General features: G+C 39.4%; 1 protein-coding gene across 1 annotated transcript in view; it reads right to left on the bottom strand.

The window, feature by feature from the left end:
* Positions 1 to 20500, bottom strand: part of LOC105918164 (collectin-12) — a 50265-nt gene that overhangs the window by 6087 nt on the left and 23678 nt on the right. The window contains exon 3 of the mRNA XM_012853187.3: positions 6475 to 6597. Coding sequence (XP_012708641.2) covers positions 6475 to 6597 — 123 coding nt within the window. The remainder of the gene's footprint in view (positions 1 to 6474; positions 6598 to 20500) is intronic.

Here is a 20500-nt window from a genome sequence, read left to right as displayed (position 1 = left end):
AGGGCTCTGGGGGAAAGGGACTAAAAAAAAGGGGGGGGGGGGTCTTCGGTAAACAGACAGATCAAAGACAACCCGCTGGAGACAGACACTGTTGCGGGAAGGCTCTTCGCGCCCCCACAGGCGACACCAGCGTTCATTTCCTCTGGAATGTGTCTGGGATTCCAGGGAAGCAGCCCACTTCTACCACCAGCTTCTCCAGGGGGGACACTTCCTCCAACTGGGAACAGCATGGGATCCTCTACTGGGAGACTGTTTACCCCAGCAGCTAAGAAAACCGTAAGGTCCAAAAGCCTTTTACCAAGACGGGATGATGCTGATGCATGCATAGCTCAACAATTTTATTTGTGGTCCCACAGACACTAATGTTGTCCTGCGGTGCATAGGGTTAATTGTTGTTGGGTTTTTTTTGTTCTCAAATGAGCTAAGACTAGTTCTTCCTAATCTTTTAAAGCATATTTTAAATTGCTGTTCTTCAAATTAAATGCACAGCGTATATCGTGGTCCATACAACCATGTTTAAATAATATAATTAATGACATATATCATTATTTATACATAATGTTTGTATGTGTTCAATTTATAATTTCACTGAATTGTTGGAAATAAATCATTCATTCATTAAATGTTAGTTTTCATTGATGGAAAAACATAGATCATGGTACATGATTTAGAAAAATACGTCCACCTTTAACGTTTTCTCCGTCCTGTGGAATTCGGAAAAAAGACAAATCTGTTTGATCAAAAACATGCAAGAGGAAATGTAAAAAGCTGCAAGTGATTGTGTGAGCAAATTTAAGCTAATCTATGGTTTGTTGTACTTTATGAAATTTCAAAATTTTGTGATTTTGTGTACAAAATCTTTCCCAATACCCGTCTGTTTTAATCCAGTCCATTTTCCTAGAAAGCTGATGGTTAAAAAACGTGTTTAATTTTTCAGCATCACAGCGACTTCAAGTATATGTCCAAATCAACAAAAGAATAACTTGAATTCAGACCATCATAGAGGCAAGTATTAGCAAAATAACAGCACATGTATTCTGTTTTTTCTTGTAAAGTGTCATGAGATCAACATTTTAATGAATATGTTATATCTAAATAAACAGCTTTGATTTGCATGAAGGACCACTTTCTCAGCTGATTAGATTTATTTCTTTTTATCAGGATTTGTAGCATTTATTGATGATGATGATGCTACAAATGTAGTTTTTATGGATTCAGTTTCAGTCAAAAGTTCTGACAATTTTTTTTTTTTTTTTACCACATTATAATACATTTATGTGAGGAAAGATGACAGAATAAATTTAGAGTGATGTAAATAAACTGGCTAAGCCCAGGTTGCAAACACTGCCCGATGACCACATCAACATGCAATTAGGTGGTTAGAATCGTGATTTATATACATTTTTAACCTGTTTATTTGACAAATTTGATACATAACCAGCTGCGGTGAACCTGGCTCAGAATCTCAAGGAGGGGAAACATGAACATGAAGGAATTCACTTAATTTGGGGTAAACTGAACTTAGAGCAACTTATCTTTCAGGGGGAACTGGCACAACACTGCAGATGAGGTTACTTTAAAGACGGTTAGGCCTAAGCAAGAAAAGCTCAAATACCTGATATAACTAGGGCCAAAATTATGCGTACACCTCAGAGATTTACATTAAAAGTAATATTTTATTTTGACCAACATGTTATTCCTGACTGGAAGTAATGTTGACATTTAGGAGTGGCCGAGCCAAAGTCCTGACTTAAATCTAATAGAGAATCTGAGGAGGGAACCAAAAATTAGGGTGATGGTAAGGGGGCCTCCCAATCTCAGTCACTTAGATCTCGTCACTAATGATGAATTGTGAACATACCAGTGGAAACATGCAAAAAGATGGCCAGCATTTAAGGGTCTGATTGCTGTAGTGCCAATAAATATCTTTCCCCATTGATTATTGAGAAGGGTACAATTAATTTGAAGTCCCATTATTTTATAAAATGTAACAAAAAAAAACATAAATTATCTTTTTTTTTAAACTGATACTCCCCTTCAATGTTTTATCATCTTTTTTTCATTTTCTACCTGAGACAAACTTATTGGCAGAATAAAAATAATGTTGCATCTAAGCAGCAAGAGGTGTAAATAATTTACAATAATAATAATTTATAGGTAATAATTGGACTTAACTGTAACTGTAGTAAAAAATATTTTCTGATAACTAACTCTTTATACAACACTGGTGTTTATTATATTTCAGTTTATACAGGTGAAACTCTGATCAAACACATTAGATCTTGCTTCCAAACCTTTGGCTAGTAGTGCCCATGACATCATTGCCCATATGTGGTATTGATAACACCGTTTTAATAGGATGTCCCTCTTAAGGCTCTTTTTGGCGTTTAAATACACTAATCTGCCAAAAATAAGTAAAGAAAGCTTATAATTTGATTGATTTTATACTTTTTTTTAGCTGTCGTGGTTCTGCTTTTGCTGCCGCTTGATGGGTACAATTAGAGGATGACGTACTTTGTTGCCTCAAATGTAATATTCCCGTCAACCTTGTTGTAAAAGTGAGAGCCCAAACATATCATCACAGTTCTCACCATGCTGCCACGAGCTCTGCTGTTCAGTGAGCTCATGTTTACAACGAGACCTCCTGTTAGCAGCTCTCTCTAGCGACCTTCGCCGCAGCCAAGTATGACATGAACGTTCTGTAGCAATGCTTCTTCATACGCTGTAACTCATGACTGGAAATTATGACTTACAAAAATAATAGCAGGAATGGTCTGATGGAATCTATCATTTCAGCGACTCACTGTGCATCACAGCCTTATTGGAAATACAACATTTTAACCCTGATGAATCTGCAATGGAAACTGAGGTGTAGATTCTACAATCCATTTGCCAGAATTGGACAATATGCAACAATCAGACGTGACATTATGACCACCCTCACTGGTGTGTGGCTATGCAGCCCTGTGCAAAACAAACTGTGATGCCATATGTATCTTCTGACACCTTTCTACCAAAACTATCATTCATGTCTGCAGTCATCTGAGCGATATTAGCTCTTCTGCTGGGTCTTGACACATGGGCCAGTTAAGGAGTCCATAACCTTATCAATGGGCCACCACTGTTTCCTCCTTGGCTTTTAATTGATATTGATCAGTGCAGACTATTCCCTTCACTTTTCTATAGTCATACTGTGCTGCTGACTTGTAATTCAGCAAAGTCCAATCAAATGAGTAGGGACAGTATGAAACTTCACAGTTTTCTGGATTTAGTCATTACCACACTGGTGTCACTCATTCTTTTTACAGTTAGAAATCAACAAACGGCTCCAATATAATGATCAGAAGTAGTTCTAGAGGTTATATTTAAAAACGTCATCAAACAAATAATGAATGTCTCAAAAAATAAAAAATAAATAATGTTTTGTGTTTTCTTATGGGTTTAAGTAGATTAGTTCTGAGCAGTCATTATCTTACATGCAGTATTCAGGCCTCTCTGAGTGATGGAGGTCTGAAAAAGAAGGGACTAATTGGCACTGAGAAGTAAATCATATCGGTTTAACAAAAAATGCCTATTTTGGGATAGCTTTTTTTTTACTGTAAAAATAAATCAGTTTATTTTTTTATCTAAAAGGTGGAGTTTTCAATGTTTCTTTCCCAATCGGTGCCTTCATTCTTTTCTCTCAATCTCCAGTTGAAGCAGCCTTTTATTGAGCCTGGTTCTATTGAAGGCTTCTTCCTTTCAATAGGGAGGTCTGGATTTCTGCTGTTGCCACATGATCCCTCAGCATGAGGGGCTGGTGTTAAGCCAACAACTCCATGCAATCAGCTGCATCAAACAAATTTTATTGTCAGACAAAGATAGCGTAAATAACTATAAAATGCAATTTTCAAACGATAACTGTATTTATTAAAGGAACAGAGCTATCAAATCCAAGTTGGTCCTATGGGACAAAGTAATTTCGCCCTAAACCTATAACTCCTTGTGTCATCCATGGCGAGAACAGCAACTATCAAGTATATGAGATAAAGTTGCTGTATTATTTTAATTCACTCCCACTTTGGTCTCAGGAATCCCAGGAATATGTTCCTTTATGTCCTTTTAGGTCAGCAGTGCTTTTGGCGTTAGAACTCTCGCATGGATGCTGATTTTGCACAGTCTCTTTCGTATTCTTGAATCATGAGCACTAACCCTGAGGCCTCTGATGCCTGGAGTGTTTTAGATGTTGTTCTAGGCCACAGATGACCAGTTCACCATCAAGAGCCAGGATAAAATCCAGCAGCACATAGAGCTATTCTGTGTGGCGGTGGAGAGGGGGGCGAGGTTACGGTGGACGTGTGTGCTGTGCTAACAAGCGAAAATGACTTGTGCTATGTAAGGACAGGACTTTCTCGATTAACTAGACTCCCCCTTGTGGGTCGACTGAACTGCAGTAAAGATGGCTGAAGAAGTAGAACACAGGCCTAAGTTAAGAGTTTTTCAAAATTAATATTTTTCCAAAATAAAACATACCCCATAAGCTGTAGTTAAAATAAGAACCTTTAGGGATCAGCCAAGTTGCAGCAAGACACACAGGACAAGGCAAAAGAACCACATGTGGCTCGTATGTGACATTTGTGATGAAATTTAGATGATCTCCTAGAGTAATTTCCATTCCATCTTGTCTCCATTTGCTGACAAATGTTGTTACTGTGAGTTCCTGGAGTTCAAAATGTCTTTCCAGACTGATAGCTATTCTTTGAATTTTATTAGATTCATGATGCATTCCCTTTTGAGATCGTTTGGCCTTCTTCATGTTGTCGTGGCAGGTTATTCTTGATTCTGCAAGTTAGGCAGTAATCAGTCGAAGAAAAACTTTAATATCAGTTATTAATGATTTACCGAGACTACAATTATACTTTTACATAGGTCCACCTTGTTTAATCCCCCCTTTTAAAACTTTTTTTACTTTCAGTCTGGTTATCTTTGTCTGATTTTAACATCTTTTTGATGATCTGAAACATTCAACATGAAAGAAAAGAATCTGTTTACAGTTCCGTATTTCCTAATGGTTAACATTGCTTTAGGATGGTCTTCCTATCCAAGTTGTCTAAAAACTTCAGTTGAATTGCGTTAAAATCCCCACAAATAAACAGGGTTCTCTCCTGCATTTTTGTGGTGACGAAAAAATGCTAGACCTCCACACTTCAGTCAAACCGATCTCTATTGCTACAAACCAGAAGAAGTAATTGAATTCTTGTAATTTGGGTGAACAGACCCTTTAAACCTCAGCTTCAAGAGACTGCCTGTCTTCTCTCTTTCTTTTATTCAGCCCCTTTGTCTCCACCCCACAACCTTCCTCTAGTATTTTTCCATCACCCCCCCAAGCACACACCTCTGGAGAACCTCTTAAAGGCTTTGTTGGGCTGAACTTCCCGATTCCGTTTTTTTTTTTTTTTTTCTTTCCCAGTTCAGAAATCGGTTGTGTAGTCTTTCCAAGTTTGAACTCTTAATGTCCCCGCTGCAGTTGTGCTAAACATTCCCACATGTCCCCTCATTATTTCAATTGGTGTAAATGGTATGAACTAAACATGTTTTAGAGTTATCTCCGCGCCTTGACTGCCTGCACAACGCCGGTTCCCTGAGCTTTGAGCAAAGTCAGTCTTTCTTGTTCCACGCTGCATGTTGTCATGCAGGCCTAATTGTTGCCAGATGGGCAGTGGGTGAACTGAGTGCAGCTCTGGCAGAACCCACTAAAATCGGGTTTTTACTTCGTGCTGCTGAAGCGCTGCTCTGTCAGGGGAACCACAGTTCAAACACACTCCAACCTCCAGATGGTTATGTTAGCGAGATACCCCTCTATGCGCTTAACATCTGTCCATCCCTGACCCATGCAAGCCGTATCAGAGCGGCTCCTCTGTTTCGGTGCAGTTGGACCTCAAGTATGGCTGGAATTCACAGACCTCCACAACAGATGTAAGCAAAAAGTTCAGTATGCTTACAGTATCAATACTATTGTCTGGGATGTTCACTGTGTTACACATCAAAGCACAAGATTCAGTGTTTCATAAGTGACGTCATCAGTATTTAATGTTTGTTTTTTTTCTGCATGCTCTGCTGCCTTGTACTTGCTGTCTTTTTCAAGTTATTTGAATATTTCGCCACAAAAAGTTCAAACATCTTCCTACAAAACTTGCTCTTGTTTTTAGGTCATATTTTACTAGCTTATTTAATTTGATCTGGATGCTTTAATTATTGGTATAGTTGCTGTGTTACTTTTTTTTTTACTAAAACATGTCTCTCTCTTTCTCTCGTAAATTAGATATTGGATCTTAATGAGAAAACCTATAAATAAAAGCTTAAATAAAAATCCATATACCTGACGTGAAAAGGAATGCATCTATCTTAAGATGCAAGCCCCAAAAAACAATAGAAAAGGGGGTGAAAATGGGAAACATGATATGCACTCTTCAGAGATGAGAAAGCTTATCTCACCTTTATATCCGAGGGCAGCGACAGCGATGGTGAGGAGGGTGCACAGCACATAGAGCAGAGCTATGGAGGTCTTCAGTGCCCATTCCTTCTTACACTTTGTGCATTTGGTGCCTTCCTGGATCCCTGGGTGAGAACAGTGGAAACCGCATGATTTATTGTGTTTTATACTGGAGCAGAAATGTTTGACGTGCACATATTGTTGGAGTTTGAAGGTCCCTCGGGGGTTCTGGAAGTTCCACATCTGGATAAACAGCCCTGGGGTCTACATTAAAGAGAGCGACGGTTCCCTCTGGGGCTGGGTGGTAAAGGCGAAAGGCGACACGAAAAAAACAGCCCTCCCCACTGTCTTGTTTACACTCAGTAACATGCTTGTTTCCCTGAACTCACTTTTCACCCAGCAAACTCTCCTTAACTTTAGAGTACTTTTTTTTTTTTGTCCAGCACAAACTCTTGTCCTTTCGCTTTGTTGCGGCATCAGAGTCAAACCAAGGCTCTTCGGCTTATTGGGACACTAGTGGAATATTCCTTTTCGAGGATATTTTTCATAACAGATGAGTGGCAAGATCCATAGTGCTGCCGGGAACACAGCTGTATTTCATTTTCAATTCAGGAAGTGTGCATCTGTGTAAGTGGAAAGGTTGGGAGGGCAGTGTGTGTGTGTGTGTGTGTGTGTGTGTTCTGGCTTTTGTGCACCTGGAATAGCACTTCCTGCCAATTCTTAGATGTACTATAAAGATATCCTTGTCATTCAACATTTAAAAAGAGTCCAAAACTGATCAAGAGGAGCCAGGCTGCCAGGATACAAACCGCACAAACCATTCAGTGCCATCACACATCTATTAAACAGCGTTGAGGTTGCGCTTAAATAGATAACACTTGCAGCGCTGACTGGATTTGCCACATACCACTGGGAGTTTAAATGCCAAAGTTAATAGCAGGACTTGTCCTTATAGGTATAAAGGGACTCTTAATGGTTACTGAGAGTCAGGACTCAGTTAAGTACCCATTCCAGCTGGACGGGAAGTGAAACTTTATGGTGAAAAGTCAGGGGTTGGAGCTGGGAGACACGGAGACAACTTTTTTTGCACATAAATCTTCTGCTGAAGATAACGGCACCTTACCCAACAAACACAGTAGTTGATTTAATGTTCATTTTATTATTCTCTTGTGCAAACTTCAATGTTTGTTGTTTAAGTAATATTTTCTTCTGTTATTGGATAATATGGTGTCACAGACACTGATAACCAATTTATAACTTCTTATGAGGTCAAGGAATTTTTCAGCAACATCAGCTGTTTAAATCTAAAATGATTTAAATCTAACTTCAAAGGGTTCCAACAGATTATACATTGTTATTGTCTATTAAACAAAAACAAAGCAGAAAGTGTAAAGGCCATGCTCATGGAAAGTGCAAAATAATTTGAGGGCAACATCTCTGACTCTACAGGCATCAGCTAGGATGCTAAATGCTAAAATTTGTTGAAGGGAGCATTAAAAAAGTCTGAACAAGTACAGCTAATTTGGAAGGGTAGCCAGTAATAAAATATCTCTCTCTCTCTTTAAAAAGAATGTGAATTAATCACAAGTCTTCTGAAAGAATGTCTTTTGGATAATAAGACCAAAAGTACAGAAGTGTAACCATAATGCACACCTGGCTTGGATACCAAAACATCTTATAGCATCTCATTGTAAAGCACAATAGAGGATGCCTGTTGGGCTTTCATTTGCGGACTAACAACCTGGGCACCTAGCTGTCTCTGGGTTGACCAAGGACTGCTTACCAGGTTATTCTTGAGTCAAACATGAAATCATCTGTCTGACAGCCAAAGATTTACCCAAACGGGGACATCACCAGAACAATGAACCCAAACACATCAGACCAACTGAACTGCTGTGGTGAGACCATGAGAGAGCTGTGGATAGATGAATGTTGGCAAACCTCAACTGAAACAACATCATAAAAATGAGCCAAAATGTGTCTTTCCTTATGTCAGAAAAGAAAAAAGCAGAGCTAAAGCTTCTGCCACTTATAAAGACATTGAAGCCATATTAGTTTGTTTTAGTTATCTTAAAGCAGGACCGTGTAACTTTTAGCCGATAGGGAGCACTGTAACCTTCAGATTTAGTCCCACTGAAGGCCACTGGAAACATTGCATTGTCGCAAAATTAAACAGTCTCCCTCTGTGTTTTGGAATATGATAGCAGACCACTTTGGACCAGCAGGTTGAGAAGTCATCAAGTTACTTGTAAAGGCAAGGCCACATTCCTCCTTCTAGATTATCCCCAGAGTCGGCCATTGAAGCGGAGATGGAGAAGACGAAGCAGAGCCAGGGGGAGAGGGAGAGGGAGGGGAGCTCTAGGAACCATGAAAGAGAAGGACGGAGCAAACACATGCTTAATCATCTGATTATGAAAGGCTGCAGGAACTTCAACAGAGGAGAAGAGCTGACATGGAGGTTTGTAAACTATATTTACTGCATTTTATAATAAGAACCAGGTCCATGACAATCTTTGACTCGGGGATGAGAAAAGTAGAAGCATGTAAGGTTAGCTCCCGTATTTAAGGGGAGCTCAGACTGCTGTCAAGCGGTCACATGACCCATTCAGAGCCAGATCTCAAAAGTGTTTTTGAGAATAGTAGTGTGCACAGGGCATCCATACGCACCAAGTGCTGTATATTGACCAGAAAAATTATTTAATATATCCCAAATTAAGCTAATACTTTGGTTAAAACTTAAATGGGGCTAATTTAAGGTTATAAAATGTAATGATTTTGTTTTAGTACACAGCCATAGAGCCGAAAGACGACATACTTACTGTGACTGCGGTAACTACTGACAAGCTTTACTTTTTATTTATTTATTTAACCTTTATTTGACCAGGAAAAGTCTCATTGAGATTAAAAAAATCTCTTTTACAAGAGCATCCTGGCCAAGACAGGGAGCAGGGTTACATGTCAGTTACAAACATTCATCCGCACATCCAAAATAAACAGTTACAAACCAGTGAAAGTATCAAATCTCAGAGGCAACAGATTTTGCAATACAATAAAAAAGAATCAGTTAAAACAACTACATGCATATGTGAAAGCATCTCTCTCATTTAAAAGACTTTGTCAGTTTGTTCTTACTTGTAAACACAGGCTGAAGAGCTTGTGGAAGGGAATGTTAAAAATGATGAGACAAAATTCCCAGAAACAGAAAGAAGTTCAGAAAGTAGAGCTATCCACTAGATAGTGTGGATTTATGCCATCCTTATGCATTGCCGCTCATCTCAGTCAAGTCTTTGTCGTAAAGCCCCGTTTTGCTGCAACATTTATCAGCAATTGTCTTCTACTAAGAAGACCGTAGAAAATGATATGTTGAATGTTGTAAATGATGGTTCTTCAAGAGAAATCAGAATTGGCTAAACACCGGCAACAGCCTTTACAAAGCTCAAGCAGCAAATCACTGAAAATAAGCAATTACATTTTGGCCACCAGATAGTCTGATGATTGAATATTAGCATTGGCAATGGAAGAACTCATATCAGTCGATCTCTAATGTAAAAGACCCTATGTCTGATCTGTTAATGCAGAAACATGATGGTATAATGAACTATGATACTCCAATGCAGCTTTATAAATAAAATTATTGCCATTCTCCACAATTCCTTTTTACAACCCTGTTTTTCTCTGTTTCCACATTGTAAACATAAGCTCTTCCTCTTTGTGTTCCCGTATTCAAATAAATAAAAAATAGAAATGAATGACTGAAAGGCAATTATTTCATTTTTGGCCAGTATCCCTGATTGTAAACCAGCTCATTAAGGTTTGTTGCCAATTACATCGGAAACAGTTTCTAAAGGCGAGGGCAGGTTTTAATGTACTTTAGGCTCTTCTATAGAAACATCTGCTGCAGATGTGGGTGTGGGGCGAGTAACTCAGCAGAAACATTGGCTGCGAGCAGAAAAGTGGGACTCTGGGAATACAGCCACAAAAAAAATACCTTCATTTCTAAATCATTCATAACTGCTGCTTTGTTTGAGGAGTTACTGCACGCTTCACAGTGATGCATGCATATCGTTTCATCACCTCACAGAAATCAAAGTGCCTCTGTCCAAAGTTGCTGTTTCAGAGTAAATAATCTGACAGTGTTTGTTAAATCTGCTGGAGAAAAACTATACAGAAAACCTTTGCAAGGTTATAAATGAGCTTTAGATGCTGAGTAAAAAGATGGATACTTTAGTATGAAAGTCAAGTATAGGCAACATACAGGTAACTTGTGAATAATAATTAGTAACGCCAGAGATAAGGTCACATTACCAAGAGCTGGAAAATAAGAACAAGTAGAGGATATTTGTGAAAAGGTAACAGCATTATCTCTTAATAGGAAATACTAACTAGTAAAACCAACAGTCAAGAGATCTATTTTAAATCTGGATTAGCTGCAGAGGTCCAAAGCGGAGGCAGGAGAATTTGATAAAAGGACGACTTTAACCCTCTCAACGGGTCTGGGCCTTATGGAAGCCATTGTTGAAAGAAAACCATAAGATGGTCTGCTTTTCAGTTTGCCACAAGACATGTAGGGGACACAACAAACATGTGGAACAAGAACAGACCGGCGTCATGGTGAAACATGGTGGAGGTAGCATCTCCTGGGCGGGTGCTTTTATTCACTAGGAACAGGAAAGCTCTTCAGTGTTGATGGGAGAATCCTGGAAGAAACTTTCCAACAGGAGAACAGCCCTAAACGTACAGCCAGAGCTACAATGGAATGAGTCTCGTCACTTCCTCCATGTGCCATCAGGTTCTAATGGAGACATGAAATGATCAGTTTCCGGATGTGTTCAATGAATTTAATTCAGGTGTGTTGATCCACGAGACATCCAAAATATCTAGGACACCGGCTCTGGAGGACTTGAGTTGGCCACCCCTTGTTCAAGGCATAATTGTAGCCCAGTTTATACTTAAATGTGTTTGAGAACATGTGGCAAGGTTTTTTTTTATTTTAAAAAAGGGACTATGCTTCAGATATTTAAAGGAACAATAAGTAATAATAATGACACCTAGTGGTTAAAATTGGAAAAACACATACACAGTGCCTTTCATGGAGACCATTTACTTAACAGTCCAAAGTAAGTGTGAAGCTCAACTGAATTTTAACTTACACAAGACAGGTCTATGATGTTGTATTCTCTTCTATTTCTGGTCTGCTTCCCTTACCGGCTTCCATGTTTGCAGGCTGCTGCTCTTTTGTCAAAATAAAATACCAATTGTTGCACTCTGTTTGGGAACCCCGGGAACTTTCATATGATTGGCTCAAGAACCAGGAAGTAAACACGGGCTACACTCTGAACCAAAGTAGTTCTGGACCGTACCTCTAGGTTTGAAAGGAGAAAAACGTGACTAAGACATTGTTGGTGAAGAGGACTGACTGTTTATAAGGAATGCTACTTCCTTCCCAGGTGAAAAATGAGAATGACTTAGGTTGAATTTGCAGTAAATATCTTACTTATAGCAGGAGAAATGTTTTAAAAAAAAAAAAAAAAAAAAAAAGATTTAGGCTCTGTTTGCAAAGCCCAAAAGACTTTCCCCTATAATTGCAGCAGAATGTTTTTGTACGCAGTTTTGAGTCACTGGGACTGAATCTGTATGCTACAGTTTTTAGCTTTTCTCTTGAAGAAAGATTTATTTTCCTTCCACTTCACAACTATACACAACTTTATGTTAGTCTATCACATAAAATCCCCCCAAAACTACATTCAGATTTTTCGGTGGCATTGTGACAAAATGTGAAAAACTGACAATGTTTTACGTGGCACTTTGTTTGTCCAAGGTTTGATTCCAGGTATAAAGTTATGTATAGCTAGCTTATATGAAAAAAACATTTTGAAGTGACCCATTCCCAGCAGTCATTTATTTATGTTTTTATAATTTCTCAGGAAAGGAGAATAAAAAGCCTGAGAGAGGCTGTGAGAAACCTCTGCAGTTATTTAGCGTTGTCATAACAGCTGACGCTGACCTGTCTTCTCTCACCTTGGCCTGAACAGGCAGATGCAATCAGAGCACACTGACCACGACTAGAAAAACAACCGTGGATGATGTGGCCACAGGCTGACAGCCACACTTTTACTCCACGGAGAAAAAGAAAGCAAAGCTTTGGAAATAAAAGGTCTTTCCAAAATGAGGACACTGTAAGAGTTGGTTCTGAAACGTTACTAACCTCATTTTGTCACTGCGTTCTTTGGTTTTAATTGACTCACTGTTTTTGTAAAACCACAATGTTGGAATGATTCATTATCCACCTTTGTGATGTCAAAGTGGCTCCAACCCCAAGTCATTCATCAGCCTAATTTCCTAAAACAAAGGTCTACCCAAACATCAACCCTATGAAATGCCAAAATAAAGTCCATGAGGTTACAATGATACACGAGCCTCTTACATTTAAAGACTGTGTTTATTTACGGTAAACAGCAGCAGGAACACTATAGAAACCAAGGAAGAACACAAAGCTGTGTGTTGCTTGGGTCACAGAAACTGTGATTTGGACTAAACACTTTCCAGAAAGCAGAGAGCAAATCTACTAGGAGAGTAGTAAAGAAAATTACACCTGGCACCAAACAGAAAGAGCAGTTTAACACAAGCTGCAGCGGTGGAAGAAGGGTTTATGACTGAAGTGGAGGTAACGACAGCTGAGGGATGTAAAACTGATGGATGCATGATTAAATGTCTATGGTTTTTACCATTTCTAAGCAGTATTTGAAAGAAACAATAACAACGTTTTATGAATTTTGTCTTCCCACTCCATTTTGAGTCCATTTGACTTCCGGTTATGCACAGAAGCAGTACGTAATGCATAGATACGCTTTGTATGACTTGGATGGAGTTTGCCCGTACTGTATACATGTTGCAGTATAGATCTGTGTACATTCATGTAATTTTAGTTGGTTTCTTTTTGTCATTTTCTTTTCGTCAGTATGGGATGCACTCTGCACAGCTGGAGATAGGCACCAGCACCCCTTGCGATCCCACAAGGGATAGACGTGTTAGAAAATGGATGGATGGATGGATGGATGGATGGATGGATGGATGGATGGATGGATGGATGGATGGATGGATGGATGGATGGATGGATGGGATGCACGCTGCATAAGTGTGTGCATCATGTGCCATATATGTGTATATTGTCTATGTATGGTTCGAAATAAATTACCCTAACCAAACTTCTATAGCTCCATTCTACTTTCATTTTCTGTCTAAACCTCTCATTAGATCAATATGGATATTTCCATTCATTGTGGGCATGAATAGTATAATAACTTTGGACTTTTAAAGACAAATTTCAACCATTAGATACTATTGTTAAAACAAGAATTAGGTAAAAATGTTTATATTAACTGCGGCTCTTCTCTCAGCCGTACAAGTTCAGAATTACAGATACAGGCTCAAACATATGTATACCTTTTGCAGCCATCACCAACATTTGGACATGATTCTAGTTAAAGATTTGGGCGCGCTTGTGGTGCAGCAGGTAGCGTGACCCAACTACAGAGGCCTTAGTCCTCGACGCGGTCGACCCAGGTTCGAATCTGACCTGTGGACCTTTGGCGCATGTCTCTCCCCCTCTTCCACCCCCTTCCTGTCAGCCTACTTTCAGAAAAAGCAAGCCACTAGAGCCACAGAAAATCCAGAAAAAAAAGGAAAAAAAGAAAGATTTGACCAGTGGTCTAATCAGAAAAAGAAGAACCCACCTAAATTAGTTGGTTTCCCAGGACAACGTAGACTTGTAAACTATTATTTTTATTTTCATCACAGGTGAGATCAGGAGCCTTTCCACAAGATTAGCCTGAATTTATCCATTTCATTTATGGGGGTTTATTGAGCTGCAGGGACACCTGACAGTGCCTAGGTGTCCACCGTATGACTAAGTCCATGACCCTTTGATTGAAGCTGTTCAAATACAACCCAAGGAACACCACGGCTTGTCTATGGGCAGACTTTGCCTAAAGGAATCTTTTCCAGTAATGATGCTTGCACTTCTAAGGATTTTTGTTCTTTTACATCTGTCACAGCACATTGACAGTGTTTCTGTTGAAGTTTCACAAAATGTGCAGAAGAAAACCTTTGACACTTAACAACAAATCTGTTAAGGTAGGCATTCAACATAGCATATAGCCAGAGCGTAGCACTTTTCATGCACAGTAACTCGATAATCCTGACATCTCAAATTACTAGCTCCTTTACCAACATGCAAGTATATTGTCTGACTTAATGGTTAACTTTAAAGGCCAATTAAAAATAAATCTTTGTTTGTAATGACAGAACATATAAATCACACAAGTCAAGGGATTTATACCCTCACAACCTTTCATGACAGTGCAGCCATTAGCATGGGGATTGAATAGGAATAAAAAAAATTGCCCATGATGAAACAAGTAAAAAAGTTAATATTGGAAGGATGTTTACAGAATACAAAACTGAAAAGTGAAATCTGCATAGTAATAAGCCATCTGGAGTCAATATTCAGTATAAAACCCTTTTCTGCATGTATACCTGCAAGTTGTTTTAGGCGTACCTTACCAAGCTTGTACATCTAAAGCTTGACATTTTGAGCCATTTGCCACTGCAAAAAATACTCAAGCGCAGTAAGATTGGATGGGGAGGGTCTGTAAATGTCAGCTTAGAGCATTGTCCCATATTCCCAACTAGATTTAGACCTAGGGCACTGTCATGATGGCATGTCAGGTAGTGTTCAGGTGACCCTGGGAATTGGCTTTAAAAGGAAGATCCATCCACCTGTTCTCAGTTCAGATATCACCCCTCTAATGTCACAAGCTCTGATTCCCCGTTTGTCAACCTACGTTCACCTCAGGTGCCGTAATGGCTTTTTTCTCTGCCATCCCGGTCATGTCTCCAGTCCTTTTGTAACAGATTCCATTACAAATCCACTTTTAGCGCTCTCGGTGTTACAAAAGCAAACCACACGCTTCTTCCTACCCACTGCCAGGTCATTACCCTGTTTGGGTCCGGCCAGCGTGCCATACGCGTGCTTCTTTCTCAGTAGTGTGTGCCTTGAATCTCACTGACAAAACCTGAATATGCTTTGCTTTAAACCATCCCATTGTAAATCTGACTGTCCGTTTACGATCCTGGACCCTATTCTCAAGTGTTTTGCAGCCTCTATCAGGTTTTCTTCAAGGATCATCCTTAGTTTGGGTTAATTCATCTTCTGCTCAATAATGGCCGGCTTCCCTGTCCCTGCTGAAGATAGGCAAGTTGGAGGGGTGGTGGTGAGGATATTGAAAGTCCACTTCAATTCCAGTCTGAATCTTTTATTTTATAGTTTCCACTTTAAGAAAGCCCAGTTCTACCCTTATCCTTTGGAAGCAGTATTGTCTATTTGCTCATTCATTGTATTCTCTATTTGCTCATTTAAGTTATTGTGCTCTGCTCCCAAGAAAATTTTTAGATGAGTCATCTAGTGATGAGTCATCTAAAATTGTGTAATACATAGATCTTGCACAAAGCCCTGCCAAATCCCAGCGTGTTTGTTTCCTGTTGTTATTTCTCAAAGAGCTGTAATATTTCAAACCATCTGTCCTTCATTACTCAGATGTTTTACAGGATCTCTGACATACTGTAATCTGGGCCAAGTTGTTTTACAGTCAGAAGGTACATGAAGGCCCAGTAAATGAGTCATCTACAGCTCAAATTTCTCAGTGGGATGTTAAAGTATTTTGCACAAGATCCTATGTACCCCCCAGGTCCTTGGGTGAGTTTATTCCCAAACAAAACATTTCCGTAGTCCAAATTGCCCCCTAAATTAGCATATTTACTGAGAAAATTATATAGTTTTATATCTTGAGACACAAATCAAAAACCAACTGTGTTCCTGGGAGTGTTTTGCTCTAATGGAGGCAGCAAATGGAAATGTTGTGCATCCATGCTAAACACCATCCACTGGCAATACATTTCTCTCTCGCAGTGGAGGTCCTGGCTTTGAGGATACTTCCCTCGAATAACCGTTTAACGGCATGGGAAATACATCACATCCTTTCACATACCCACTGTGCTCACTTCCAGGTTGTACCTGGAAAGTGACGCCACCAGACAAAGGGCAGAAATGAGGCCAATGTTCAAGGGCTCTCTCTGAGTTCATCAGATAGTTTTGCTGCTTTAGAAAACCAACACCATCCCAGCGTCTTGTGTGGGCTGGTTCAGGCTCGGTCTCTTGTATTACATGTGATGGAAAACATACGCCTCCATTACATGAGACAGTCAAACATTAAGCCCATGTCTGTCAGTAAATGAGGGAGGAGAAGAGGTGAAGACTGGGGAGCTAAGTTGAGTTACAAAAGGATGAACTTGGGAAAAAAGTTAAAAAAAATAGAGAAGGAAAGCAAATAAAGATGTAAGAGCTGGAGAGAGAAACAGATGATGGACAAACTGTAAAATCCATTCACTTCTGTGCAAAACCTTAGCCAAGAATCTCTCCAGCACACAGCCACAAGACAGAATGACCTTATGAAAACTGAAAAATGAAGAAAAACGTGGCGCCTCTCTGATAGATCTGTCAGTGTGCCTCAAACAACAGAGCCAACAAAGGTACTGTGCAGTAAAAGTGTGAAGCAATCAAGGTTGCAACATTGTACAAGTCCTCCAAAACCTAGATCCTAAATGAGTTGTTCCTGTCTGGCTGTGAATTATGTAATAGAGCATGGGGACAGCGATTGTCTACAGTTTTTGAGCCGCCAACGTAGGGAGACAGAGAGTAGGTGTTATGGGTGGGTGGTACAGGCAACCTCCTAATATAACCAACATCACTGCGGTTGCCTGCTAATTTATTATTGCCACATTCATTATACAGTATGTGTGTGTTATCACAAGAAACGACCGAATCGAATAGTTGCTTCATAAAAGATTTGTTTGTCTTTGTTTAAAAACTAAATCAATTCCTGGCGCATCTATCAGACCTTAATAGATTTATAAAATATGACAATTGATAAATATTAGACATGTTGTGAAAATTAGTACATTGCCTTTTACCCTTTAATTTTAAGTGAGCAGAGCCGTTGTAGCTCTTGCATGAACTGTGACAATCACTCTGTTAATTGAAGTAGATTTGATAAAATGCTATCTAGATTTCCTTAAATGAAACAAAATAAAAACAGAAAAAATGCTACTAAGGCCTGATGGGCCACTGGGCTTTACTTTGCATTATTCAAAGATAGAGACTTGCATCAAAATTGATACAGGCTGACCCAATTCCATCTGCCCAAATTGTTGCACTTCTTCCAGCAGGAGCTCACAGAGACACCCAGCCTGTCTCCTTCAAGCAACCACTCACCTGACCGAAATAACAAGCTCCTGCTGGGAGTTTTAAGTCTGCTCACATGTAGAGAACAGCCAGAAGAAAACATGCAACCCTCTTTATAGACAGATAAGCACAAAAACATTGTTTGCAGAAACTTTCCCAAGCAGACATACAAGAGAAACAAAATGCTGAACAGCGCTATATGCTAAGCTAACAGTACAGGGGACATACAGAGAAACAAAATGCTGAACAGCGCTATATGCTAAGCTAACAGTATGACATGGAGGTTTGAGAGCAATACAAAGAGGTTGGTAAAGCTCCTGTATCTGCAACAGTGAAGTAGCAAACATCCCAGGCAACATAAGCTAACGCTAGCTGTTATTAGCTTGACTGACATGGACAGCCTTCTAACCGGGTTCTCTTGGTCTGAACTCCCCCTTCATGATGCACAGTGCAGCACCATGGCAAGCTCCGCCCTGTTATGGTGTGGATAAATCAAACAAAATGTTCATCAGCTGACAGCTTAGTTGAATAATAAATAGTGAAGCAACAAAACAACAAACCAGCACAGCCTCCCCACACCGACTCAATCTACTCCAATACTCCTCCCTTTAGCTATGAAGGGACTAGAAGCAAATGTTCCAGATAAAAAGTAGGGACCCAAATTAACCTACTCTGCTGCAAATTATCAGACAACATGGGATGAATTTCCACTGTTATGCTGATGACACTCAGCTATCTTTATCCATAAATCAATTACTTTGCTTTCAGGCATGTCTTGATGACATCAAAACCTGGATGACTATATATTTCCTGCTTTTTAAATTCTGACAAAACAGATGACGTAATCTTTGGACCAGAGTCCAAAGATTACATCATTCGCTATAACCATATAACATAGAAAGGATTCCTGGATCAATGTGTGCTTCTGTGCTTTTTACTGCATCTTTTCTTTTTCTTTACTTTTATCTAACGGACAGTCTGTTTTTGTATTAGTTGAGTTGTTAAAGATATATGTTAAAACACATTTTGTAGATCTGAAAAACCCAGCACTTAAACAATGGTGTTTACACTGACATCCACTACTTGTATCTAGTTCAACTTACTTCATTAGAAGTGTACAAATTTAAAGGCCTAGAAAGCCATACCTTTTTGTCAATCTTGTATATTAAAAAATATCTTAAGACATCCCAACCCCTTCATAGAATTGTAAAAACTTCAGGGACCGGGTCGAGTGTTACAAGGGTGGAGTAAATGGGAGACTGTATTATGATTGCTATCATAATAAGGTTGTATCTCACCTTACCAATTAGATCATTCCTCTGTAAGCTTCTACAAGTTACAGAACATATTTTTGTTCTAACTTTTCTGAATAGCTTATCTAAACATTTGGGAATAAAAAGAGAAGACAATTGTGCAACATTGTTTATTGCCTCATGGTGGCAGTTTAGTGTGGATGATATGACTCACCGTCATGGGTGCCATCTGTTAGAGAACAGCACAATCACTCAAAAAATGACGTTATACGTCAATTACGCCACCCAAAAGGCTTTTGATAGCTTATTTGCAATTCATTTTAAATTATGTTGGTCCCCTCACTGTGTTGTGTACAAATAGGCACTGGATGAAACCATAAACATTTGCAACACTGCTGGCTAATGATGCTAAAGTTTGTATCTAATTTCCAGTTTCCAATCCACTGTATTCCTGTAAGTGCTGCTTGAGGAGTTTGAAGTTTTGGAAAGCTTTGATGCAACGATTTTGGTAACTTTGGATCTCTAATAGCTTAAGACTACACTGAGTCATTCAGAAGTCTGTAAGTTGAAATATATGCTTTTAAGGAATACAGCAAGGGGCGTATCCCATAGTGAAACATTGAAAGAAAATGCTATGAGTGAAAATTTAGGGGAGACAATAATGCCATGGACAAAAAGTCAGCTCTACAATTATCTTTCCGTGGATTAGCGCTGTAATGTACAAAGCCTTGGCCAAACGTTTCTGTCTAACCTATAAAAACGGCATAAAGCAGCATTACAAGACATCCTGCAGGATAAAGCCAGTTTTGTCTTGTTGTTATAAGGGTGGTGTACAGTAGGCTTATCACAGCTTTTTTGGCTCCTGTTGAGAAAGGCTGCTGAAGTTGACCTGAGGAGAACAGATTTCACAGCCATTCATCCAAAACAACAAGCTAAAAGATAGCAAAACTGTCTCCAAATCCAAAGTCAACACTAAGCCTTGGAATTGGAGATCTCACATAGATGTAATAGTAATCCATAAAACACCTTCCCAACTAAATTACTGCTATTGAGTTTGCATGAGGTTGTGTAACCAAAAAATGTGTCCTAGGACATAAAACAGCTGACATGAATGGTAAAGAAGACTTGAAGAATAGTTTTTTGGTGGCGTCTCTTCAGCATCCACCAACTTTCCTGTATCGCTTTCTCCGCTCCCTCCCACAAACTCTGAAACTCAGCACTTGCTGCAGTTAAACAAACAGTTCGTCTTTCCAGAAAATTTCATCAACAGAGGAGCGTGGAGTGAGAATGGCCTTACTCAGCTTGGAGATTTGGGGCCCACGGAGTAACTTGGGTTTGGGTTTCAAAGAAAAACATCAGCGCTAAAGCACTCCAAAAGTTCTAGTCCTCGAGTAAGTGTATGTATGTGTGATGTTATTTGGCTTTCTGTGTGTGGCCCACTGCTTAATGACCATCACATTAGCATCCAGAACTTGA

The sequence above is a fragment of the Fundulus heteroclitus genome, chromosome 21 (assembly GCF_011125445.2).
Source record: "Fundulus heteroclitus isolate FHET01 chromosome 21, MU-UCD_Fhet_4.1, whole genome shotgun sequence".
NCBI lineage: Eukaryota > Metazoa > Chordata > Actinopteri > Cyprinodontiformes > Fundulidae > Fundulus > Fundulus heteroclitus.
Note: the sequence above shows the minus strand (reverse complement) of the source record. Positions and strands in the feature narration are given on the sequence as shown.